The sequence below is a fragment of the Gekko japonicus genome, unplaced genomic scaffold (assembly GCF_001447785.1).
Source record: "Gekko japonicus isolate JY-2015 unplaced genomic scaffold, Gekko_japonicus_V1.1 scaffold307, whole genome shotgun sequence".
Classification (NCBI taxonomy): Eukaryota; Metazoa; Chordata; class Lepidosauria; order Squamata; family Gekkonidae; genus Gekko; species Gekko japonicus.
In genome coordinates this window covers 1,477,801-1,503,655 of record NW_015171511.1, presented here as the reverse complement: position 1 = coordinate 1,503,655, position 25,855 = coordinate 1,477,801, and the positions used below count along the sequence as shown (strand labels likewise).

General features: G+C 47.3%; 1 protein-coding gene across 1 annotated transcript in view; it reads left to right on the top strand.

The window, feature by feature from the left end:
- The first annotated feature begins 2,239 nt into the window (after window positions 1–2,239).
- MAGI1 (membrane associated guanylate kinase, WW and PDZ domain containing 1) overlaps window positions 2,240–25,855 on the top strand; it is a 664,522-nt gene continuing 640,906 nt past the window's right edge. The window contains exon 1 of the mRNA XM_015419356.1: window positions 2,240–2,589. Within this exon, the coding sequence (XP_015274842.1) occupies window positions 2,289–2,589 (301 nt within the window). The 5' untranslated portion in view covers window positions 2,240–2,288. The remainder of the gene's footprint in view (window positions 2,590–25,855) is intronic.

The following is a 25,855-nucleotide window of genomic DNA, read 5'->3' as shown; positions in this document are numbered from 1 at the left end:
TTATTGACCAGGTGATGTTATTTACCTCCATGCCACAAAAAGCTTCAGCTGCCCATTTCCACACATTAAGCCTCAGCCAAAGGCACAGGATATTTTTCTCCAGGCCTTTTGGCAACCCCACCAGGCACTGCTTGCCTTTGTCCAAACTTATCTCTGCAGTCAAAATGACTCAGAAATTTGCTTTTCCTTAATAAAAGAGAGAAGGATGCCACAGCTGAATTCCGGGCTGGCTTGCTGTAAGGGGCGGATGCCAACAATAAACACAACCTTGAGTAATGTTCACTTAACCCAAGCAGATTAAGCTAGTAGGTAGGGGGATATTTTGCAGGCATAAGGCAGGTGAGCATTCATGCTTTCGTGGTGCATCGACCTATGTTTCTGATTCTTCGGATGCAGTCCTCATGTGGAGGTGGACTGCTCCATTGGAATCACCTTCCTGGACTGGAAATGATGTCCACAAAACAGGTGTTTTGATCTGCCAATCACCTAGGGGGAGGAGAGGCTGGATCTAACCCCCCCCCCACTCCGCCTCCAGAGAAGTGATCTGTACTTGTTCAGATTTATCATAATGGCTGTGTGACAGAGTTGTCTTGTGCAGAGAGGTGCTCATATTTTGGGACTTGTAAGTTTTGTCTGTTAAAATTCATGGTATTGGTTTGTACAGGAACAGAAGTGGTCCTAAGGTTTTTATAAGCATATATGCTATAATGGCAACAAATGTATACCCCTGCTTCCATCTTTCTCCTCTCCTTTTGCTCTCTTCCCTACATCACATTTGTGGCTGCAGGTTTCTTGGGGCAGAAACTGGCCTTCTTAGACTTTGTAAAGCATTGCCCATAACAATGATTGTGTATGTATGTTAGTAATAATATGGCGTAATAATAATAATAATATGACATAATATGTTACCTTTCCAGAACAGAAAGGGGAGGACAAAGATCCCACTGCGACTGAGCAGCCTGGTGGCACCTTAAAGACATCTGTCTGTCTGTCCATCCATCCAGCTATCTTCTATCCATCTATCATCTGTGTCATTGTTGTTCAGTCACACTGTCCATCATCTATCTATCCTCTATCTAATAGCATTAGCTTTTATGGACTTCAGCCCACTTAATTGGATGCATGAAGTTGAGAACACTCTTAAAAAAAGAGTAAAGAAAGGTTGTCACCAGTAAACCTGGCTGGTGACATTTCAGTGCTAAACTGCAAAATACACAACTACACTTAGTGATGATGACTAATGAAAGAATGCATCTTCTGATTAAATATAGGTACAGGTGAAAGGTAAGCATATTGGCTAAAAGGGCTGTGTTCTGTTCTGGAAAGAGAAGGGCAAGTTTTGTTTGGTATCGGACTGGTGATAGTCTGGAATTAGGGCTAGGCTCAGAAAACAAAGGGGACGCCCACTTAACAAATAAGAAACATCTGTCCAGCTCAGTTTCTGGTCCGGCGGCTGCTTATGGGCACTTTGCCTTAAGGGCAGTGGCTTCATTCCCCGCCAGCGCTTCTGTGCGCACATGGACCTGGGGACCTCGCACATGCCTAGAAGAGAGGACTCCAGTTTCTCTCCAGAGGGAGGAGGCGAAGGAAAAGGGGGCGGGGGTGTCTGCCGGGCGCCTGCGCCAGCGGTTCCTATCGCAGCCCGCTCTGGCTTCGTTGGGGCTTGGTGGAAGCCAGGGGAGCGCAGTGTAACAAAACAAGCGGCGGCTTTGTATTTGCTTAAAGGAGCCGCGCTCGCGGCGAAACCAAACTCGGGGACGAGAGGGGGGGGGAGGTGGAAAAGTGGCCGGGAGAAAGAGCCGAGGGACTAACTCGTGTGCGCCCAGGTAGGACGGAGGATCCGGAATCTGAAGCTGTGGCGGGGGACGAGCCGCGGCGAAAAGCGGAGGATTACTTGAAGGAAGAAGAGGAGCGGGATCTGCCGAGGGGAGAAGGCGAGAGAGGAAGGGGAGCCTTTAAAAGCGCGCCGGGCAGGACAGGACGTCCAAGCGGCTCTCGGCGAGCGATCAGAGCTGGGCTTGCGGATCTCGGGGAGGGAGAGATGCGAGCGGGGCCGGCGGCGGCGGCGGAGGAGACTGCAGGCAGGACCCGGGCAAAGTTTGCTCTATGATGGCTTGAGTGGGGCGGCCGGAAAGTTGTCGGGAGCGCCCGGTGAAGGCTCGTTCGATGCCCCCGGCGGGCTGACTCCTTTGCCCGCGCAGCCACCTGTGTCTCTCTTCCGTCTTCCAGCCCAGCCTCTCTCTCCCCCACCCCGGCGGTTCCCTTTTCTTTTTTAAATCGCGATCGCCATGTCGAAAGTGATCCAAAAGAAAAACCACTGGACGACCAAGGTGCACCAGTGCACGGTGAGCCGCGGCGCTCCCGGCGAGCTGGGGATCCCCATCCTGGGGGGAGCGGAGTATGGAGAGTTTCCTTACGTCGGGCCGGTGGCCGCGCCCGAAGGGGAGACGGGCGGCGAAGGGAAACTGAGCGAAGGGGAGCTATTGCTGGAGGTGCAGGGGATCCGGGTCTCGGGCTTGCCCCGCTACGACGTGCTGGGAGTTATCCGGAGCTGCAAGGACCCCGTCACTTTCAAAGCCGTCAGACAAGGTAAGCCGAGGTTTCAACACGGAGCGGGGCGGCGATGCTTTGGAGGAGTTTGGTGCGGAGTTGGAGGTGGGCAGCAGGGAAGAGACTCGGGTCAGCTCGGGGTTTCTTTCTTTCTTTTTTAACCCTTCGTGTCGTGTGTGCTGGGCAGCTGGCGTAACTCAGCGGCGAGGGGAAGACGCTCTGCGTGTTCTCAGAGGCCCGCTGTACAGCAGCGTTTGGGCGCCCATTGTTGCTCGCGTTAGGGAAGCCCGTGTGGAGTATTGGTCAGTGAAGTTCGTCGGCCTGAAGGTCGCTTCTGCTTCCTCCTGACGAGCAGAGCCGGAGGGAACAAACGGACTGTTGGCCTCCCGGGCTTTCGCCAGAGAAGTTGTGAGCCTCTCCTCTTCAGTGCACCGTGAGAGGACTCTGCTCCGGGAGGCTGCTGGGAGTTGAGGCTTCCTCTTCCTGGGACTCCAGGGACTGTTCTTCGTCTGCTTTCCTTCTTCACCTGCAGACATGAGGAATATGATTCACCCGCTGCTTGGAGGCTCAAGTGCTCTTTTGACCCGGGATCCTTGCTCACTCGTGTTAGACTGGCTCTGGTGAGGCAAGGTGCTCTGCACATGTGCAGAGACTGGATATCCTGGCTCAGGCTTGGGTGTGGGAGCTAGGAGCCTTTTGCAAAAGGGTTTGGCCCGGCTCTCATCTTTCTTTAGAATGGGCTGTACTTGATCTGCCCTGTGAATCTTATCACACGAGTGTGAATCTTATGGGTTCTTTATCTACGAATCCAGATTGTTCTGGTGAAGTCGGTTCTGGTTCCGTTAGCCCAAAGCCTTCTTGTCAAAAGAATAATGGCGTTGGGATGAGGGTTGGCTACAGCGATCTCAACTTTTAAGGTCTTATCTGTCTATAGGGCTGTGTGCGGCTTTACTTTTAAAACTGCAAGGTGGCACATGCCTGCACGAGGCCAGATTGAAAACAGAATGCAAGGCCTGTAAAAGCAGCGCCATAAAAATAGAGGGGAAATTGTTCTTTCTTCAAAGGGCGAATGGAAAAACCACTGTCTCCAGTCAGAGTGGTGGGCTCCTACCTGGTCTTCGGAAATGCCGTAAAGGAACTGAGCCTGGCATTCAAAAGGAGCTGGCTGTAGAGTTCCCTTCCCAATTTGGCCCATATGTGGAGAGACTGTGACCCAGTGGCAGAGCATCTGCCTGGCATGCAGGAGGTCTCCAGGTTCAGTTCCCGATATCTCCACTTAAAAGGACCAAGTGTGTGTGTGGGGGGACGATGTGAAAAAACCTCTGCCCGAGAGCCAATGCCCGTCTGAGTCAATGGTCCAAAGGTCTGTTTCAGTGTAAGGCAGCTTCATGTGTGTTCAACAGCCCTACTTGTCATTTGTGTCTCTCCTTTCCTGGGAAGCTTGCTGATTTCTGTCTAGCACTCTTCCTGCAGGAGGCTGGAATTTCCCTCCCCAGGGAGAGAGTTTTGGCTTCCTCGCCAGTCCCAAGTGCAAGGGGTTGCCGGGCTTCCTTCTGGCAGACAGGCTGTGCTCTGGCCAGGTCAGGAGGGGGGTGCTTCCTTCTAAGGCAGTCTGTCTGTCTGTCTGCCTTGCTCCTGAGAGGCGACCTGGGCAGCCTTGTGTTTGGGAAGAGGGCGGGTGGCTCTGTCTGGGAGAGAGAAACTGCTGGCTGGCTCGCTGTGTGAGAGTGGGTTTCAGATGCTTATCATGCCCTTAAGTAGGTTCTATTAGTCTTCTCGAGATCACACACTGCACTGGCGAGAGGAAACTCTTAATTTGTTCGAGGGGCTCTCCAGTCACTTCGCTGTGGGAGAGGCGCCTTTGCGAAAGATGGTCCCGAATCCTGCAGGACCTGTGCCCTCTCCCAGAGACCTCTAGTGGAGTGGTGTGTTTTCATTCCACTGACCCAAAGTCAGCGAGTTTGCCAGTTTCTTTTCTGTATGTATGCCACTGCGAAGAGGCAACGGGCAGAGTCACCTTCAGGGAGCTGTTGCTGCTGTCCATTTTACACAGCCACAAATCAGTCTGGCTTTTTCGGTCTCCTTCCTGACACAGCTCCCCCCCCCCCCCCCCCCCCCCTTCTCTGGGCACTGAAAGTAATGGAATGAATGTCCCTCGAAAAGCATGAAGGGAGTATCTTGTTTTGTTCGATGCCAAGGCAGTGATCAGGTATGCCAGTGTTTCACCTGAGTAATCCGAGACGCACACTACACTCCCTCCCTCCCAGTCTCTCTTGGGACTTCCCGTTTTACAGCCTGTGCCGTTTTCTCCAAGTCGTTACTCCAAAACCCATTCGAAGCTGCGTCATAGCCCCTGGCCACAGAGGGTTCCTGCAGTTTGTCAGAGGGTGAGCCCTTGGATCTGGGGGCTACTTCTAACAGGGAGCCAAGCAAATATTTCATTTGACTGGACCTAGAGGAATTTCCGGAGAGATCGACTCCTCCTGCAGTGATGTAGCTTCGTACTGGAACATTTGGTTGCTCTGCTGGAATATGACTAGAATGTCTCTTTTCTTTAAAAAAAAAAAAGTGTAAGCATGTGATTGCCAGCTGCCTTCCCTACTTTGAGTCAAAAGGTTGGCATAGATTCTGCGTGGGGAATGGATTATTTCCTCCTCTTCTCTCCCCCCCCCCCGCTATACTGAAATCCCAAACATTTCTTCTTTCAGTCTTCCCTAGCAACAAGATGCTTCTGGGTCACTTTTGCCCTATGCAGAGACTGTTAACTCTCCCTCCCCCCGCCCCGGCACTGTTCACATGCTAACTGCAATGGGCAAGCACAGGGAAGTCCAGGCAGTTGGTAGGGAAACGGCCAGCTTTTCTCTGACCTCTAGTGATCTAGCAAGCCAATCTGCCTGTTCCGAGCTAGGGTATGGGCAAAATGCTGGGTGTGTCATACCTCTTGGCTTAACAGTTACTGTAGTACAGTGTTTCTCAGCCTGTGGGTCCTGACCCAAAAATGGGTTGCAAAACCTGTGAAAGCAAATCCCATGTTTTTGCTGTGTTATTGATTTCTGCGTGCCCCTTTTTAAAAAAGCGTTGGACTTGTGGGTTACCAGTGAGAGAGCCAGTGTGGTATAATGGTTAACAGTGTCAGACTAGTATCTGGAAGGCCCTGGGTTCGAATTCCTACTCGTGCCATGGAAACTCACTGGGTGACCTTGGGCCAGCCACACTTTCTCAGCCTAACCTACCTCACAAGCAGTAGAAAAGAGTGAGAAGTAGTATCTGAAGGGTGTCTGAAGACGTGAGCAGTGACTCACGATCTTTGTTAGTCTCCAAGGCGCTGCTGGACTCTTGCTCTTGCCTGCTGCTGCAGACAGACTAACATGGCTACCCATCTTGGCCTACCCCATGAGATCATTGTGAGGAGAATGAGGTAAGTTGCTTTGGGTCCCCACAAGGGAGAAAGGCGGGGTGTAAATGAATTAAATAAAGACCACACCAAACTGGATGTGGTGGTGGGACAGCTGAACGGCACTCCTCTGTGAGTGTATCTTGCCTCTCAGGGTCCCTTCACAGCTGGACACATTAAAAGTAATGGAAGGGTAATGAGACCCTTCATGCCTCAGCATGGTTTGGGGATTAGACTAAGATCTGGGAGTCCCAGGTTCAGATCCCCACTGCATCATGGACACACAACGGCGTGACCTTGGGGCCTGTCACTCTCCCTCAGCCTTACCTACCTCACAGGGTAAAATGGAGGCAGGGACAGCGATGTTTAAGCTGCTTTGTGTCCTTGTTGGAGAGAAAAGGGGTGTGTGTAAATATTGAAGACAAACATAGGACAAGCTGCATAGAAAGCAGTCTGTTGGCCAAGGGAAGTGTTAACTCCAGTATTCCTGTTCCTGATCATCTTATATGTGAAGGAGAGTTCAGCCTTTGCTTGTGCCTGCCTAGTTTTGTGCACGGACAACAGCTCTCAGCTGTGCTGTAGTTTCAGAATCATTTATTCTGGAGAGAGCCATCCACAGTATTTAGTGATTGTCTTCCTGATCACTGTCTCCCTGCTGCTTGTGGGCTGATGCAATATGGCTACCCTTATGTAAATTGGAAGGTGCCAGGACTCTGTTATGGCTCAACACTGGCCCTCTGAACCCTACATCTTTACATACATAAGGGCCATCAAGTTGCAGCTGACACATGGTTAGGGACAGGTACGAACCAGCTCACGAAGTAAAGTTCGTCATGAATTTTGGCTGGTTCATGAAGCAGTGTCCATGGAAGGGCGCCTGGCATGAACCATTCCATGAACTTTAGTACTGTTTGTAGCTGTTCATGAATGGATACATTTTCAGACAGTCTCCCCTCAATTAAACTGTTTACAAAACTTCAACACAACGGGGGGGGGATTCTCCAGCCTAGGAAACACCAATAGGAGCCCTCCAAAGCTTAACAGGTACTGCTGGCTGCCAATAACTGAGTTCCCTTTCTGCTCTGTGGGATCAGAATGCTATATATTCCCTCAGCTTCACACCCTCTTCTCTGTTGGGAGTTACACAGGGAGGCAGGGAACTTGTTAAAAGCAGACTAGCTGAACATATTCATCTATTCCATTCTGATTGTGAACTCCTCTCCCCTGCTGGGGTTTGGGTGTTAGGTGGACTCAGGGCTCTGAGCCACTTTCTCTCTCTGCCCAGCAGGGGGGCTTAGTTACTGGGTGCCTTGCCTGAATGAGGACCCAGATTTTTTACCCTCCTGAGTCCTGATTGTGGACTTCTCTCCCGTGTTAGGATTTGGGTGTTATATGGACTCAGGGCTCATGGCCACACAAGAGAGGTTGGGCCAGATGACACACGTGCATGACCAGTACACCAGGGGATTGGCGTCAGCCCTCTCAGGGGGACTTGGTGAGGTAGTCCCTCACCATCAGCTCTGCCAAATCCTCTGCCATTGCACACCTGGCATCCCCACATTGTTGTCCTCCCGGTTCTCCACTGAGAACCAGTAGTGGGGCTTTTCCCTGGTTGGGCTCTTTGAGGCAGAGGTGCTGGGCTGCTGCTGCTCCTCCGCCCCAGCCTCTTCCATCCTCTGCCCACATCTGTTGGCCTGTAGCCTCCGCACTTCTTTGCAGAGCCATTGCAAGAGCTCTGAATTCAGGAGAGCAATGCTGCCTTTTATCCAGGGGTCACAGATACAGGCCAGCTTCTACTTCCCTTGCTTGCAGAGCAGATGCAACCTGATGGTGATGTCCACCTGCAACCTCTTTGCCAAGGCCCTGACCTGTGAGAGACCAGCCAGCTACAGTGCAGAGGCCAGTGCCCGGTCCAACCCTCAAATCAGGGGGATGACTTCCCCTAGGCTGGCCGGATGGGTGCAGAGCACATCAGTGCTGTCCCGGAAGGGCTTGAGGACATGCACCATTTGGGAGAGGGTCAGCCAGTCATTGGAGCTGATGCTGAGCTCCCCTACCCCATGCAGGATGGTCATGGAGGAGATGACATCCTGTGCGGTGCTCTTCTGCTCCACCAAATGCACAATCATAACATCGGTGGAGTTCCTCATCCCCCTCCCTCTCACGCAGCAGATGGGCAGACTTGATGCTGTGTCGGAAGTGGGCGGCCAGGCACTGTCAGTATGGGCTCGAGTATGGGCTTCATCTTGAGGGGGGCAGCATCCCAGGTGGCCTTGACAGAGCTCCCCAGCCCTAGAGCATCCTTCACCACTCGCTGAAGCATGTGCACCAGGCAGACAATGCCCTTGAGGGGCAGAAGCTTTACCTCTGCCAGTATGTTGGTGCTGGCATCCATAACCATGTAGCCACGGACACTGTTGCTGCCACCCACCCACTCCCTCAGGCTACTCTGTATCACATGGTGGTGATGTTTTGCGCCACGTGGTCTGCATCCATCCCCTGAACATGGAACAGAATGATTTTTGTAGCCTGGTGGCAGGACTGTCCCCTCCTGGGGCCTGGGCTGAGCCCTGGTAGTCCTGCTGGCTACTCCAGAGGTCTGCCTTGAAGCGCACAGTTCTGCCTTGTGCTCTGGAGAGCTGAGCCTTGACCATTGCCACTGCCGCTGGTGAAAGGCCATGTCCTCCATGAGGGAGAAGGGTTGGCCATCCACAGCAATAATCTTGCCACCGACAAGGGGAATGAGACTGCTTCCTGGGCCCTCCACATAGCCCTTTTGACCTCTTGGAGGGTGGCCCACTTTGATGTCCCATCCACAGTACCCCAAGTGTGGGGAGCCTTTCTTGGAGGGGCCTCCTGCTCCCCCTCCACTACTCCCTGCTGAGAGGGAGGGGACCTCTTTTCCCTCCCGCTGGCTGCCCCTCTTTCCTCTGGTGGCAACATAGTTGGGTGCACCCTTTGCAGTTGCCTGTGGAGGACGGAGGAGGACAAATGTTGGGGGTTTGTGCCCCTCTGAATGTGGGAATGGCACACCTGATACTCTGCCACACAGGGGTCACTGGGGAGGGTGCAGAAATGTTGCCAAACTGTGGTCCCAGGATTTGAGAAGGTGGGAGGAGGGGCTTTCTGGAACTGAGCTGGGAGGGGCCATGGAGGGGTTTACTTGAGGTGGGAGCAGCAACAGGGAGTTGGGATGAGGAAGGAGCAGATGCTCCCCCTCCCCCAAATCACTGCTGTCAGAGTCCTCCTCTCCAGAGAGTGTTAGCTACTGCTAGTGTCTCTGGGCAGTGCTAACAACTCTTTTACCTCAGTAGAGAGCCCCAGGAACAGGTCAGGGGAAGGAGGCCCCGAGATCTCTGGTAATAAACCCTGCTAGGGCCGGGCTCCAGTGGGCTGGCAGGATGGGTTTGGTGCCTGGGAATGGGGGCCTGTGGTACGTAGGGGTTGGATGACTTCTTCCCCCCATGACAAGCACCCTTTGTACCCACCGTCACCCTCACAGCACACACAGTGTTCACACTCAAGAGGGGTAGGAGGTTATAACTGTCGGAGACCTTTTGGGGGGGTCTGTAACTGGGACCCCAGAAATGTAATCTGCCCCCAACTTGGAGAAATTGTCGAGGAGGCAGTCCTAACTTCCAAAATGGAAGCAACCCTAGAGGCACATCTATTACTTAGGAAAATACTTGAAATAGTCCCCATGCATTATTTCAGTGTATTGAATGTACGTCACAATTTCAGTCCGTAAACACTTGGTTGGGCAAGAAACTGGAAACCATCTTTCTTCACTATGCAAGATAGTTTGCATCACTAATAGCTTTTAAGTGGGAAACTCTAATTTCCACTGTTCTGGTGGAACTGGGGTGCCCACCAAGCTGTCGTGGGGTTACTTTGGGGAGCACCTGTTGGAAGTCTTGTCATGTTTGCCACTCTGTCCTTCCAAATCTGCGTTTGGAGAATTGTGGGTACAGCAGAAGAATTCACTGTGGAGCTGTAAGAGTTGTCCGTGGGCTTGCCTTGCTTGTCTGGTGGGGCTGGGGTGCGTGCCAAGCTGTTGTGGGGTTTCTTTGGGGAGTCCTTGTTGGAAGTCTGGTCATGTCTGTCCTTCCGAATTTGCCTGGTCCAGCTGGCTTGACAGGTGTTTCCTTTCCTCTTCACAGTAGAAGAATTCACCATGGTGTTTCAGCCCAGGAGAGGGCTGTGAGAATTGTGGGCACACTTCCCCTGCTTGTCTGGTGGGGCTGGAGTGTCCACCAAGCTCTTGTAGTTACTTTCGGGTGCCCCAGTCGAAAGTCTTGTCATGTCTGCCTTTCAGTCATTCCAAATCTGCTTTTTGGAGGCTTGGGGGGCATGCTGCAAGTATAGGGGGGGATTCTTGCCTTGCTTCTAGTGTCTGGCTGGGGGGGGTGGTGGTCCTGAAGTTCCCCTGTGAGTTTGGTGCCACTGGCCTGTTCTTGAGCCATTTCATAGACTACTGTAACAGCAGCTCTCTTTTCCAGAGAGCGCACTGGGGAGACCTTTTTTGGGGGTCCGTAACTGGAATCCCAGAAATGTAATCTGCCCTCAACTTGGAGAACTTGTAGAAGAGGGGGTGGCAGGGTGAGGTTCCCTGTATTTTTGGTGTATGCCACTTGCAGGGGGTCCATTCTATACACTTTTCAACATGTGCCTGACATTTTCCCCCAAAAGCACTTTCCTGGCTTGACCTTAGTCCTGTTGGGTTTGCAGTGCCAGACGGCACTGGTTCTGCTGGGCACATTGCACTGGTTCTGCTGGGCTTGCAAAAATGCCCCCCCCCATCTGTTTCTACTTCAGGGGTTCTCTGGTACTTTGATTCTGTTCTGCTGGGCTTCTATTGCCCTTGCTTTTTTTTTGGCTGTTTTTTCCCTCCATTGGAAACCATGGGGAATGCGTCATCTTCGGGGGGGCTGTAACTCGGACCCCGTAAATCCAATCCTCACCAAATTTGGAGGGCAGGTAGAGGAGAGTCAGCCAGAGATCCCTTGTGAGTTTGGTGTCTCTAACACAGCAGGGGTCAGTTTTACTGCTCCAAAAATTCATTGTGGTTCGTGGTTCATGAACCAGGCACACCACGAATCACGAATCAAACCATGTTTTCCCAGTTTGTGCCCATCTCTTCTTGTGGTGACCCCAGCGAGGGGCTTTCAAGGCAAGTCAGAAGCAGAGTTAGTTGCCATTGCAGTCTTCTGCAGAGGACCCATCCAAGTACAGACCCTACTTAGCTTCTGAGATCTAATGAGATCCAGCTATGCCATAACTCCTTCTCTTCTCCTCCGTCTTTAGAGTCCAGAATATAGAGATTCAGTAGTGAAGGGAAGGCTTGTACTTGGAAGCACTCTTCCTTTCCATCTGCCTGAAATGGGGTAGGAGTGGGGAATTACAGCTTGCCAGGGGCTGATTCCATGGCAGATGCTGGCTCAGGGTTTAAGCATAGTTTCTGTGCTGGAGTACTTTTCAGTATCCCTTGCATAGGGTTGGATTGGGATTAATGCAGGTGTGTGTGTGTGTGTGCGGTGTGTTGGTCAGTGTAGCTGTCTGTCTGAATGCTAACTCAGACTGCATTTAAATTAGCTGCCAGGAAGCTGCTGTCCAGATTCCCCCTTCAAACTTGCCCTAGGCTCTTGCAGTTCTGCTGTTTGCTTTTGCTTTCTTTCACTGTGAACGTGAGTAAATGCTGCCAGGCAAACTGCCTTTATTTTGTCCTAAGTATACACAGGGGAGGTTTGAGTAATTCTAATAGTGACTTACAGGCTCACTGTAGCAGATCTTTGCCTTATATTGCATATAAGGCTGGCTTTCCCCACACTGTTCCGCTGACCCTTCTCTAATAATTGGCTCATCATCGGCGGTTGCAGTCCTTAGGACACTTACTAGGAAGTACGTCCACTGAACGTAGTGGGACTCCTGAGTAAAGATGCTTAGGCTGATACTACAGGCATAGTGATTACTATGGATGTGGTGCTTTGCTGTGACCGCATAACATTTGTTTGGTATTCTGGAGCTGTCCGCTTCAACCCATTTGGGCACTTCTGCTTATTCTAGCCATTGTAGTTGCTCCCTTGGTATGGATAGCATTCTGCTCTGAGCAGGATTAGGATTTGTCTCTGAGGGTGTTACAGGGGTGTTGTAACTTTTAGATGTGTTAGTTTATTTATATTGACTTTATGGGTCTGCCTGCAGCTGATAGAAATCATTTAATACTGCAGAAGTGCTAAGGGGTATACCTTTACTACAGGGCCCAAGGAGACACGCATGTGGGAGTCTTGCATGTCCCATTCTGTGGAATCATAACCTGGGCTTGACAGTTCTTGCAGAGAAGGCAGAGGTTTTCCCCACACCTATGTTTCTGTACTGTCACTTACCCAAATCTGTCCAATCAAAAACCTCTACGCAGGGTATAGTATTGCTATTGCCTTGTAACCACCTTGGTCCTCTAGAAATGTTTTAAGAGATGGCTTTGTCCATGGTGGTGGAAAGTGCCATCAAGCCACAGCTGACTTACGGCAACTCTGTAGGGTTTTCAAGGCAGGAGACCTTCAGAAGTGTTTTACCATTGCCTGCCTCTGCATCACAACCCTGATATTCCTTGGAGGTCTCCTATCCAAATACTAGCCAGGGCTGACTTTGCTTAGCTTCCGAGATCTGGTGAGATATCTGGCTAGCCTGGGCAATCCAGATCAGGGTGGCTTTGTCAGTGGTCCTGGTTAAATCAGCAGACTAAGCAACCCCCCCCCCCCAAGTTAATGCTCTATCTGTAGCATGATTTACTTATCCGCACACATGACTTCTGATGTCCCCAGGGTGAGAGAGGCTATGCGCTCATTAAGAGACAGGAACAAGAGCATCCAGCAACCTATGGTGCTGAGGGGATTTTGAACTCGAGGTTTTGCATATTGGAATGAGATGGACTATCCCTGTAGATAAGAACCCCTCAATTTTTGCCAGTAATTTATTAGGGCTATACGCACACGTGCATGAATGGATGGAAGGCTGTGTAGTGGTTAGAGTAATGGACTAGGATCAGGGAGACCTGGTTTCGAATCCCCGCTCTGTCATGGAAGCTTTCTGAGTAACCTTTGGCCAGTCACTCTCTCTCAACCTGACCCCTCTCACAGGGTTATAGTGAGGATAAAAGGGAGAAAGGGAGAATGTTGTAAACTGCTTTGGGTTACCATTGAGTCTCCCCATTGGGGAGAAAGGTGGAGTACAAATGGAGTAAGTAAATACATGTGTCAAGGCTAACTGTCCTCAACAGTTTATAAGAGAGAGGTGAAATGGTATGAGAAGCATTGCTTCCAGTGGTGGACCCATGAGTCTAGCTAGTTCCAGTGTCTCCTTGGTGCAAGAGCAACACAGGCTTTGTGAATGGATGTAAATGCTTGCAGAATCTATTTGTCAGATGCCAAGGTGATTCTAATGTGTATACCCATGAGCAGTAATCTCTCCTCCAAACTAATGCTCAGGGAGGGAACCCGTAGCATTAATTTCCCCCAAGTATACAAATGAAAAAGGATAGCCATAGGAAATGTTCTGTCAAAAGTATGAGACCTTAATGCATCTCTTGAGAGATAGGCAGATGTTTCAACGCTTGATGTCATCAGAGGTTGCACTGGCAGGCGGAATGATGTCTAAGTTCTGGGAGCTATACTCCTTGTAAACATATGTGTGATTGCCCTACAAAATCCAGTTACTTGGAGGCTCACCACGCTTGTTCTGGAGAAATGATTCAAATTTCCATTGTCAGTAACCTGGAGTAAACTTAAATTCTCTCCCTTCGTGCTCCCCCCCCTTCCCCCGGCAAGCAGGAATCTGTCATACTTGTTAAGCAACATTGGATTGTCACTGAAATGGATGCCTGTGTTTTCCTTTTTAAAAGGGAGTGGGGATTGCCAAGCTGTGTGCTTCTGTGTAAGAATAGATTTACAAATCAATGGAATGCTTTGAATGCCGATGAACAGAATGGTCTGAGCAAATGGACAAGAGACAAAATGAAACTGAGATTTGTGGAGTGTGGATAAAAAAGCGAACCCCGTATGGGATTAAAATGCACACGCATATACCCTGACTCTGTGGGCTGTCATTCATCTTGTAAGTGAAGTCTGCATTATAGGCTGCTGGCTACCATCTTGAAAGCTAAGGCTGCAAACCGAAGGTCACTTTCGTGGGAGTAAGACCCATCCAATGACATGGGTTGTACTTCCAAGCAATGCTTCCTCTTAAGCTGTCGAGTCTTGTGAGCAAATATTCTGCTTTATGAGCTATTGGCATTAAAGTTATGAGCAAGTGATTTGGTGACTGCATAAATTAGTTTCCTCTGGAGCCATCCTTTATGAGCTAAGACAAAGATGTGTGAGCCGGAGGCTAAAAAACTGTGAGCTAGCTCACACTAACTCAGAAGACTGCTTCCAAGTAGACCTACTTAGGATCACTCCCTTAAAGTCCATGATGTGGAGCAGAAAAGTTTTTGATGTTGTATTTTACAGTGAAAAGCTTCCACCCCACTTATAGGGGTGGAACACTGTAGGCTGTTATCTATTGTTTCCCAGGCTGCTGTGCTGCACATCAGTTGTGTTAGATGGGCTAAATGTGGGAAGTGATGTGATACTGCAGCTGGCATCACAACGGTCAATATCCCAGCCCGTGGTGTTCCCCTTGGTTGCTAGGCTCTGCTTGGCAACCCTAACAAGATCCCAAGTTCAGCCCCCAACATTTCCATAGGATTCTGGGATTTTTGCTTGAGGTCTTGAGAACTGCCAAGAGTCAGAAGAGACAATACTAAGATAAGATGGCCTGGTGGTCTGACTCAGTCTAAGGAAGTTTCATATATACAATTGCCAGTGGCTTGATAGGGTGATGAATGTGCATGGCCTATATACAGGAGAATAACTTTAAAATACTGTAGCAGGATTCAAAGCTGGGCATAGAAAGCAGCAATGCATTTTTAATTTGTGAGTTTTTGATGTGATAAACTACAAAATGTGAGGTTCAGATGTCTGTTAGTCCAGTTCCCAAGCAAGATATATAGAGTTGCCATTAGTCATACCAACTGGCCATCTGCCTAGTGCTGTTTTCCTTGATGGGTTGTATCCCTTCCCACCCATGCTAGTTGTGATGGTTTCTAAATGGAAATGCCAGTGACTGAACTTGGACTTTTCTGTATGAGTCAAGCTTCGATCTTAAGCTCTCCTTCTTTCTTTCCCTTCCCTGCCCAATTAAACCATGTAATCCAGAGTACAGGAGTCCAAGTAGCAGCAAAACAAATGCTGCAGAACAAATGCTGCAGTAGGAAAGAATAACCAGTGTAAAGCTGTGAGACTTCATGCTCCAGAGGAAGGCCTCTTCAGCCAATCCAGTCTGCTTAGGAGTAGCTCCTATCCATTATAAAATCTTCCTGAAGGGAAACTTGAAGACAAAAGCCTCTGTTGTTTGGGTAGCAGCAGGAGAGAAGAACTGCCCATCCCTTAAGCCCAAATTTAGTCTTTTTCCCCCCTTGAGGACATGCTCATTTGAATTCTGACAAAGTTGAGTGTCGCTGCAGAGCAATAATGCTGTGATGAACTTGAATGTCTGAAGTAGCTCTTAGCGTAACCTTGCATTGGAAGCAGTTCTCATTGTTCATCTTCTTGACTTCCTTGAATTGCTGAAGAGATGTCAGGATAAACATTGCTCAGATTTTTTTTAAAAAAATAATGCCATTCGTGCACCGTTATCTTTCTGCACCTTCCAAATACTGGCCAGTCCCTGCCAGCTGAAAGAAAATGTCCTTCGGCATTGTCCTCCTCCTCCTTTTGATGACTTCAGATAAGTACTAATTATCGATAACATTCGTGAATTTCACAAAGGTACGAGGCCTCTCCCCCCCCCCACTTTGCAAAAAAGAGTGAGTCAGGGCACCCTTTTTTTGTTGGCTCATAAACTGTTACTATTGTGTAGATGAATTGGTTCTATAGAAGGAGAGAGATTAAAGAGATGTTGGCATGACTGCTGGTGACCTATTGGAAGAACTAGATGAAATAATCCCCTTGCTGAACACAATTTGAGGGCAGTAGAGACATTCTGATGCACATGCACAGGAATATCATGGCACCTTCTGTCTCCACCCACAACATCTGTGTCTGACCTGCTAACAGTCCTATGCGTGTAAAGTGCGGGGTTGGCAACATTTTCTGTAATGAAAGCTGCTTCTGAGTAATAAAAAAAAAAATCCAGCGCTACTAAAACATACATATACATTATCATAACAGCTTGTGTGTGGCTACTTTGTAGATTTAGCAGATATTCCTCTAAGATCGACCACTGGGTATCAATGTTTTGTTTTTGATGCTTTAGGAGGAAGGTAGACATTTACCAGCAAGCTCTCTTTGGAACTGGTGGCTATCTTCACTGCCACAGCTAGATTTGTAAGGGGGCGGGGGGGGGGGGGGAAGGGACGATTTACTGTCTGATCCTTCCTTAGGAAAAGAACAGGATAGTGAGCAGACTCTGCTTACTGAGCAAGCAAAAAACGCACCTTCTTGGAAACCAGGCTCAGCCCCTCTTTCACCATATATAAATTTCCTGTTAATATATCACATTTCCTTCAACTCCCTTCCCCCGGTGCTAAATGGCGGGAATGGCTCCTAACTGAGCCTTCCTAAATCTTAGAGTCTCATGAGAGCGTTCTCTCCCACAATCTTTTCCTGAGTCCCAGGACCCATGTAAACGACACATCTGGTGAGCTTACCTGTAGAGCCATAACTAGCTAATTTTGTGCCTGAGACAAGCTTATAAAACTGCACCCTCTGTACTTCCATAGTAGTTATTTTGGTAAAAAGGTAAATACGTAAATAACGAGAGTAATAATCACAAAATGTTTATTTTAGTCGTCATATATGGTTTTTGCACCCTTCAGCATTGTGTGCATTGTGTATGTACTGACTGTGAGCCACCCTGAGCCTGATCGAGGGGAGGGCGGGGTAGGAATGTGATAAATAAATAAATATAAATAAATAAGGCAAATGCCTCACTTGCCTTCCCCTTGTTACAGCTCTGTCAAGCTGTAGGAAACCTCTGACAGGGTATGTGCACAAGCTCTTCCTTGTGATCCAGAACATTGCAAAAAGCTGGGTCTCAGTGGCATATACAGACCCCAACTTTTTTTTTACCCATGTGGAATTATCACTACTACTTTAGATGAATGCTTGGATGTTGGGCATGGGGCCATCAGCGGAACCCTTTTTTCATATACAGTATATGTGCCTTTGATTGAACAGGGATAGAAACTGTTGTGAGCCTTTAAACCTGTCTGTATTGTTATTAGTAATCAGCATCTCAGTTTTAATTTTTTTTTGGGGGGGGGGGTTTAGATGATGGATGCCAGGGCAGTGCTGCCTTTCATAGATTGGAGGAGGTTGGAATCTTGCATGTGAACCCATAGAACCAAAAACAGATAGGTAACATAGCCATACAGAGATGAAGGCTGACTGGTGGCATGGTTTTGTATTCAGATCAGTGGCTAGCCTTGGATGCTCTGAAGAACATTTGAGAAGCCTTGGCTTCCATGCAGCCAAACTTTTAGTAAAGCAAAGATTGTTAGCCCAAGAATTGTTAGCCCAGAGTGCTCAAACTGATGTTGGCCTAGTAAATACCTTGAAAATGACTCTCCTTTACAGATGGTTACTTCCTTCTCCTCGACTCTTCAGTGGTATTTTAATGATATAATGAATTATGTCTCCACAAAGCACTTTCACTGAAGCATGCCTAGATATTCTACCCTTTGAAGTTTTAGAAGGCCACTTCAGTGAAGGAGTTTGTTCCTATAACTGTAGGTCCACTGAAGATTTGTCCCATTTTGCTTTCCAGTGCCTGAGATTTGAGGCTGAACGTAAAAGATTTTTGAGGACCATTATATCTCATTTTCCAGGAAGGTCAGATCAGGATAAATTAGTATTACTGCTGGCAGATAGGGATAAATTCATTACTTTCTGAATGTCAAAAGGTTTGTTGCCGCCATTATGAAGATAAAGAAGATGATGAGGCACGGTTGACCTGCACGCTAATAGCTCCACTCTGGATCATTAGCCATTGGACTATAAGTTGGTTTTACTTTGTGATATTTTAAATGATATTGTATATTTTAAATTTTTCCTATGAAAATGTGAAAAATTCTTTTTTTACTTTGATGGAATCATTGTGTTGTTGCTGTGGCTTACTTGCGGATGCAGTAAAGGCAGACTGAGTGACATAACTATATACATAAACTACGCGGCGAGAGTATCCCAATTAACATGTCTTAAAATAAGAATTATAGACTCTCAGAGTTCTGCTTAATCTTGGCAGCAGGTGGGAAAGCCCCCGAATCAAATGTCCAGTAAAAGAGCTTGTTTGCAGCAGACAAGGAAAAGATAAACCACAAGAACAGTTTAATCCATTTTTGTCATGCTGCAGGCAAGTTAAGATGCAGCGTTGAATGGAATCCAGTAACTGTCTAGGAATCTCTTCACTTTAAGGGAGTGCTTTTTAAAATCAAGTGTTCTACTGTAAAGGCTAAACATACCACTGTGCAACAGTGCACCGGGAAATGGTTCTGTATTGTTTTGTTGATGGTATTCTAGCAAATATTTGGCAGAGACGAGTGACGAGCTCTCCAAGTATGCAAACCCAAGAGTTGATATGTACTTTCTGCTTCCTCTGGGTCTGCAGTCTCAGTGAGGGCCAAGGAACATTAGACCTGACGTGAAAATGAAGCTGCAACAACAAGACACCCGAATTTAGGGTTCACAGACCCCCCTCAGCTGCTTCAATATCTGAGTTGGCACAGTGCTTCTTTCCTACCTCCTTGTGGTTTGGGTGGGTTCACCGTGCCTCTTTCCCCAAGCCTGGTGCTGAGCTTTGAGAAAAGTTGCCTTATGAACTTTGGTGCTGTATTCATCTGGCCTCCAGAGCCTACAAGGTATAGCCTTGTGGTAATCTAAAGATGGTGTAAAATAAAGCTGGTGTAAAAAGCTGGTTCAGATAGCCCCTTGCACTGCAGTGAGCCTGCTAGGGAGTCTTAAGCAAGCCCTTGTTCTGTCAGCCTCTGCACCCCCCATCTCTAATGTGGGTATGATCCTAGCCTTATATTACAGGTTGGTTGTAAGGACTGGTGGAGGAAAGTGCCATCAAGTCTCAGCTGACTTATGGCGACCCCTTTTTTTCATGGCAAGGGACAAATAGAGGTGGTTTGCCATTGCCTGCCCCTGCGTAGCAACCTTGGACTTCCTTGGTGGTCTCCCATCCAAGTATCTAACGAGGGCTGATCCTGCTTAGCTTCTGAGTTCTGATGGGTCTGGATTAGCCTTTGGCTATCTGGGTCAGTGAGGATTATTGCAACAGAAATGTTCAAAACGTTCCATCTGTAAAGTGCCCTGCAAGTTCCAATATTACTGTTTTTAGTCTATTGTATATGCCATTTTGTATCTTTCTGTATAAAACATCTGCAGTATAGTGACACAGATTTCCTATGTTTGCAGCAATGAAGTGATCACAGTAGGTTAAATAAATGATTGTATTGTGCTTTAGTATTCCAATAATCAGTGAGGAAATGTCAGGGTTTTCTTCTTCTTCATTTTTCTGTCTATCTGTGACTTTGGTGTGGTTAACTTGGCTATAGTGCTATAATAACTTCTTTTCTTTTACTATAATAACTTCTTTTCTTTTACTTTTAGAAACCTCCAGTATTTGGCACAAGTTGTTCCTACAGATAATTGGGGGTATAAGCTGCAAAATTCTTTGTGGTTTCTAATGCTTAGAACCAGGGGTCTTGTTGTAGAAAAAGAGCTGCCGGAGCTCATTAGCATAACTCATTAGCATAACTTATTTGCATATGCCACACCCCCTGACATCACCGGAAGTGACAGAAGGCCACACCCCCTGACATCACCGGAAGTGTGTCAGAAGGCCCGGCTACTTACCCTCCTGCTTCATCCTCATTCCCAAACGGAATGAGGATCGAAGCAGAGGGCGGGGTAAAGAAGGGGGCGGGGCTTCACCACGTGACCGCCCTGCCCCCTAGAGGTTCTCTTCCGGAGCTCCGTACCTGAGAGCTCCCCCCCGACTAGAGCCCTGCTTAGAACAATAAACAACTCAGGGCTCTTGATGTAATCATTGTACTTTTTAAGTATTGCTCTGGTTTTTTGTTTTTTTTTTAGCTACCTGGAAGGTCTTCAATGAATTATAGATATGGTTTGTTTTTACTCTTCCAGCAAGTACTTTCATCAGTAATTTAATGCATTTTGAGGGGATGGCATGGGGATACGCATGAAAATTTTATTTGTAGTTGGCTTGTTTTGATCTTTCATTTTGTTTTCATTATTATAGGTGTTCGGATTTCTCTACTTAAAAAAAACACCATTGAAACCAATGGGACCACATTCCCAGTTGTAACTTTTGTTTTCCACTCAGTCAGGATGAAATTCTCATTGGTAATGGAATCCTCCTTGCCAGATTTTGTGCATATGGGGGGGAAAATGTCCCCATTTTAAAGCCAATTTGAAATTCTCTCAAGGCAAGCATGGGGAGGCATTGCACCACCCCAGAGAGGGCACAGTTGTTTGGCCCCCAAGAAAGGTAGCCCCTGAATCACACTCTCTTCTCCTCACAGCATAGTAATTACAAACTAATTTCACTGGAAAGCAAGGGATAGAAGAGCCATGAATGCAGTCGTTTGGAGAAAGTGCTCAATTGCTCTCTGCTTGTACGAAATCACACAAAAAAGCATTCCCTGGCAGAACAATATCTGGTGGAAATAACGTGCATAGAGACCTATTGGTACTGTGCTCTTTGGGGAGAGCAATATGCTTTGCTGGTTGGTAAGTATACCTGCATTTCTCTTCCATTATGAACACACACACACACACACACACACACACACACACACACACACACACACACAGGCATATGAAACTACCTTATACTGAATCAGACCATTGGTCCATCAAGGCCAGCCTTGGCAACTCAGACTGGCAGTGGCTCTCCAGAGTCTTGGGCTGAGATCTTTCACATCACCCACTGCCTGATCTTTGGCTAAAGATGCCGGGGATTGAACCTGGACCTTCTGAGTGCCAAGCAGAGGCACTACTAGAGATGTAAAAACCCAGGGAAAAAAACAGAAAATTTTTTTTTGGGGGGGGGAATCCCCCCCATTTTCCTCCGAAGCCTTTTTTTTTGTTTTTTTCCAAAAAATTGGGAAAATTGAGAAAAGAAAAGAAAAAAAATTGATTATGGAACATTTTATTTTAACATGATGAATAAAATATTTTAAGACAAGGTGTTCAAATATTTTCCAAATCATTTCTTAAAAATATGTATGGTATCAAATTGATCTAATTTCTGTGCACTGAGGACAAGCAAGTCCTAGGTTACAAACTGAACTCTCTAATGCAAGAACAAGATGCATGTCTTCCTTTAGGAGGTGCTATTGTCACAAGAAAAGAAAAAGGTTTCAGTTTTGTTTTTGCATGTGGGTGGGTATTCTGTTTGTAATAATTGTTTGGATACACTATATTTTTAATATGTTAGTTGTGATAATTTCATGCCAAGTAAAAATGTCCATAGTCATATTTTATGTTCCTAAAGTAACAGAATGACTTTCAACCTGGAAAAGAAAAAAGAAGTGCTAATGTAGCATTTTTTCAATTTTTCTGAAAATTTCTATTTTTTTCAAAAAAAAGCCTGGAAAAAAAACTGGGTTTTTTTCCCCGAGCTTCAAAATTTCCAGAAATTTTACATCTCTAGGCACTACCATTGAGCCATCCCCCCTCCCAATTCTCTGTTGACTCACATGCTCTTCCTCTCTGCCCTCCATGGCTGACATGAAATTGTACCAGTGAGACACCAGAATGCAGAATTCATGACCACCCCTCATTGTTTAGTAATATGTTCCAGTTTGGGTTAGTTAAAGAAATTGTGCTAAATGATGTTCATTTAGGATTTTGATGCATTTATATCCAGGCGCACATCCCTAGCAAAACGCAACATGGACACTCTCTTGTTTGCTTGGCCTCTCTCTCTCTCTTGACCCGCTTCTTCTGAGATCAGCACAAAGCATGCCTGCTGCCTGACTATCTGTTGCAAGTCCTTTTACAGTTAATATGTAGGGGAGTGTCAAATGAACAGTGTGTTTGGCAGCACAGTTGATGCAATAGTGACCAAAAGAAGATTACAGTGGTGTGTCCCTCTGTGTAGTTCTGCTGTTCTATTTTGGCCAGTTGAATGCCATCAAGGTGTTGTTTACTTTGATGCTATTAGCAGTGGTGGACATTGCCAGCAAAATAGACCAACTTGCATAGCCAGTCCTTTGAGATGCAGAGATACGAAGGGCCACCATCAGCATACCCGGAGGCGGGACATCTGCCAGGGCCCACTACCAACAGTTTCTGTTCTCATACCTCCTCTGCTACCTGCCTGTGGACTCTTCCCTCACCCACTTGTTTGCAAGAGCTCCAGGTCTCCGCATAGGTCCTGTGCTTCTACCTACCTGGGTTGCCCAGCACTGCAAGAGTGTGCAGGCAATGAGGGTCACAACCCAGCACTCCTGGCTGTGCACACCTCCCAGTGCCGTTGAGGAAAGGGCTTGCGGGGGGCTGTGGGAGGGGTCATGAGCAGGCAGGGGAAGGATGTACAGACAGATAGAGGGGGCACGTGGATGGGGGCAGGAAGGGAGATGTGGAGGGGGGTCCTGGTAGAGGGATAGGAGAGGAGTGGGCCCCTGAGCCCTCTCTGCCCAGGGCCCATCAAAATCTGGAACCCGCCCTGGGAATATGTCTTTTTTAGTGCAGTGTTGCATATTTCTGACAACAATGGGTTTAGAAGGCTGTAACTCTGCTTAGGGGTACACCGTTGCTGAAAACACTGCATTGGTTCAGTGCTCTGCTGATGGCTGGGTCCTGTGGTGCTTGTGAAGCTGTTTGCAGTTGCTCTGCAACCCGCTCTGATCCTACAGAGCCAAGGATGGAGGCGGAAGCCCATAGAACTGGCTTGTAAATGGGAAAAGTTGATGAGGCTTGAAGTGTGTCATCTGCTGTGTTTAACTCTGAAGCCACCTGCGCTGTTAAGAAGAATAGCGGGACCCGAAGGAGGAAGCGGCAGTCTTGATTCTGAGGCACTTTGGGAATTCTCTCTTCTCTTGGGAACTGCGTACACTAGATGATAGATTGGGATCAGGAGCAGAAGGGATTCTGATCTTTTTATGAGACAGTGTTCCAACTTGTGTGGGCCCACTTGTCTCTTAAAATCACATGCTTGGCTTTAAGAAACAGAACACCCAGCCTCCAAATCCTGTGCTTTAAAAAAAGAATTCCTTTTGCATTTTTCACGTCTCTGCATGATCAGCTAGCCAGTTTAAAGCTGCAACTCGTGAAGATTGGTTCATCTGAGTATATTTAGACTATATTGGATACTTAAAGGGCGGGGGGGAGCACAACTTTGTGTGCTATTGAAGCAAGACAGTGGGTCTATTTACCTCTTTCTGTCATACGTGATGCTTTGACAACATTAATTTGACCCTGAGATGAATTTGAAAGCTGAAGGGTGTAATGGTAGATGTCTATGCAGGGCTGGCATTAATTACCCGAGCCAGCTGTGGAATGTTAGGCTCAATTACATTTACCAATGCGAATGGAACAGGCTCTTTAAAAGTTATTTGTCCAAGCATTTATTCTGACATCTTTTCCCTAAGGGTGTCTGGGAGGGATGTGATGTCTTTCAATAGTCTGGTTCCTCCCCCCTCTTCTATGAAACACTGGAGGGTTTGGTAAATTGGAGGGGGGGGGAAGGAGAGAAGAGACATAATTATCAATGCCTCTGTGAAATTTTGGGCAAGTTCTGTAGCTTTATGTACACAGGCAAGCAAAATGTCAGCATTAAGAATAGATGACTTGAAACCTCTTTTGATAAGTAGGTTATAACCCCTGCTGGCTCTGGCATGAAAACAATAAGCATGCACTGAAGCGTGTCTTTGTAAAATGTAGAAGTATTTGCATTACATCTTGGGTTGTATTCCCGAATGCCCGTTCGGGATAAATGTTAATAAGGTCGAAAGCACTTTTTTTGGGGGGGGGGGGGGGGCGCTTCAGTTGAAAATGTTGCTGCTTTCGAAAACCCATCAGCATTTTATGTTTAAGCGTGTCGCACACAGAGTTCGCTCTGTCTCACAAGTTCTAGGGTTAAATTCCTCGAAAGCCTTGTTCCCCGGCTTAACATTTTTTTTGCAGTGATCAGCTGTATTTCTGTTCCATGTGTAAAACTTGTCAGTGAAATACATAACTGGTTATGTGGTGTTACATGATCTTTTGAGGTGTTTACTGGCTTATTTTAATCTTGTTGGGTTGAACAGGTTAATTGGTTGACATGAAAATCATGATGACAGTAATATCAAGGTCTCAAGTAGAAGTCATATTATGTGGGGGGAGACGCTATACCTCAGACCCATTTATCTTATGTTTTTGTCTCCCCATCCCATGGGCTTTGCACTGTCTGATCTGCATCTGAAAGTTGTTCTGGTAATTCTATCTTTGTCTTTTGGTAGGCTGGCTGTATCTTAAATTTCTCTCTAGCTGGAGGCCTGAGCCTTGGTTACACAATGAGGGAACAGCCACTCTATTCTGAGCTGTGGGCAGTAAAGCTATGCCCAGGATTGAAGAAGGGTGCCGTGGTTAGGTTTCCCCCTGGTTCCTTGCACTACCACCTGTGGCCCTCTTTTTATCATCAGTGATAGAAGGTATTCTCTCTTTTTTTGCTATTAAGTTGCAGCCTACGTATGGCAACCCTGTAGGGTTTTCAAGGCAAGAGATGTCCAGTGGTTTGCCATTGCCTGCCTCTGCATAGCATCCCTTGACTTCCTTGGTGGTCTCCTACCCAAATACTGACTAGGGCCGACCCTACTTCACTTCTGAAATCTGACAAGATCAGGCTAGCCTTGGCTATCCAGACCAGGGCAAGATACTCTGTGGCAGAGGTGTCAAAGTCATTTGATACAAGGGCTGAATATGACATAAATGTCACTTTGTTGGGCCAGGCCATGTATGCCATAAAATGTAACATGAGGTACTGGAAATATAAAATTTATTAAGATCATTCCAGATGCCAAATGGCAACAGCAGGGTTGATTGGATTAAGTGTGATATGCAGAGGGGTAGTAGGCATGGAGATATCAGCATTGGAAACGAGAGAAGAAACCTAGGTCTCAATTCAGTCCAGGAGGATTCTGTCCAGGAGGATGCAAAGAATAAATGGAAATAAGTCTGAAGAAGCGAGCAGTATCTCACGAAAGCTCATACCCTACCACAAATTTTGTTAGTCTTTAAGGTGCTATTGGGACTCTTACTCTTTTTACCACTATTAGAAACCACAAGATTCAAAACCCAGTGGGGGAACATTTTAACCTTCCAGGACATTCAGTTGCTGACCTAAGAGTAGCAGTTCTCTTACAAAGGAATTTCAAAGGGAGATTAGAAAGAGAGAGACTGCTGAATTGCAACTGATAATGAAGCTCAATTCAATGCATCCTCCTGGACTGAACTGAGACCTAGGTTTCTTCTTTTATTACCAATGCCTGACATTGTCATTTAGGGTCTAAAATCACTTCACTCTCCAAGATATAAGGACAGATGTTCTCACATTCTAGCTGTATCTGAAGAAGTGGCCAGTGACTCATGAAAGCTCATGCCCTGCCACAAATTGTGTTAGTTATTAAAGTGCGACTGGACTCTTACTCCCTTCCACTAATAAAGAATGTAAACTGTAGTGTTAGGTTTCTTCCCCTCCCCATCTACTAGAACTGGAAAGGGGGATCTCTGGACTCCATCTCTCTCTCTTTGTCTCTTTGTCTCTCTGGCATGCTTGCTCTTTTCCCTTCTCTCTCTCTCTCTCCCC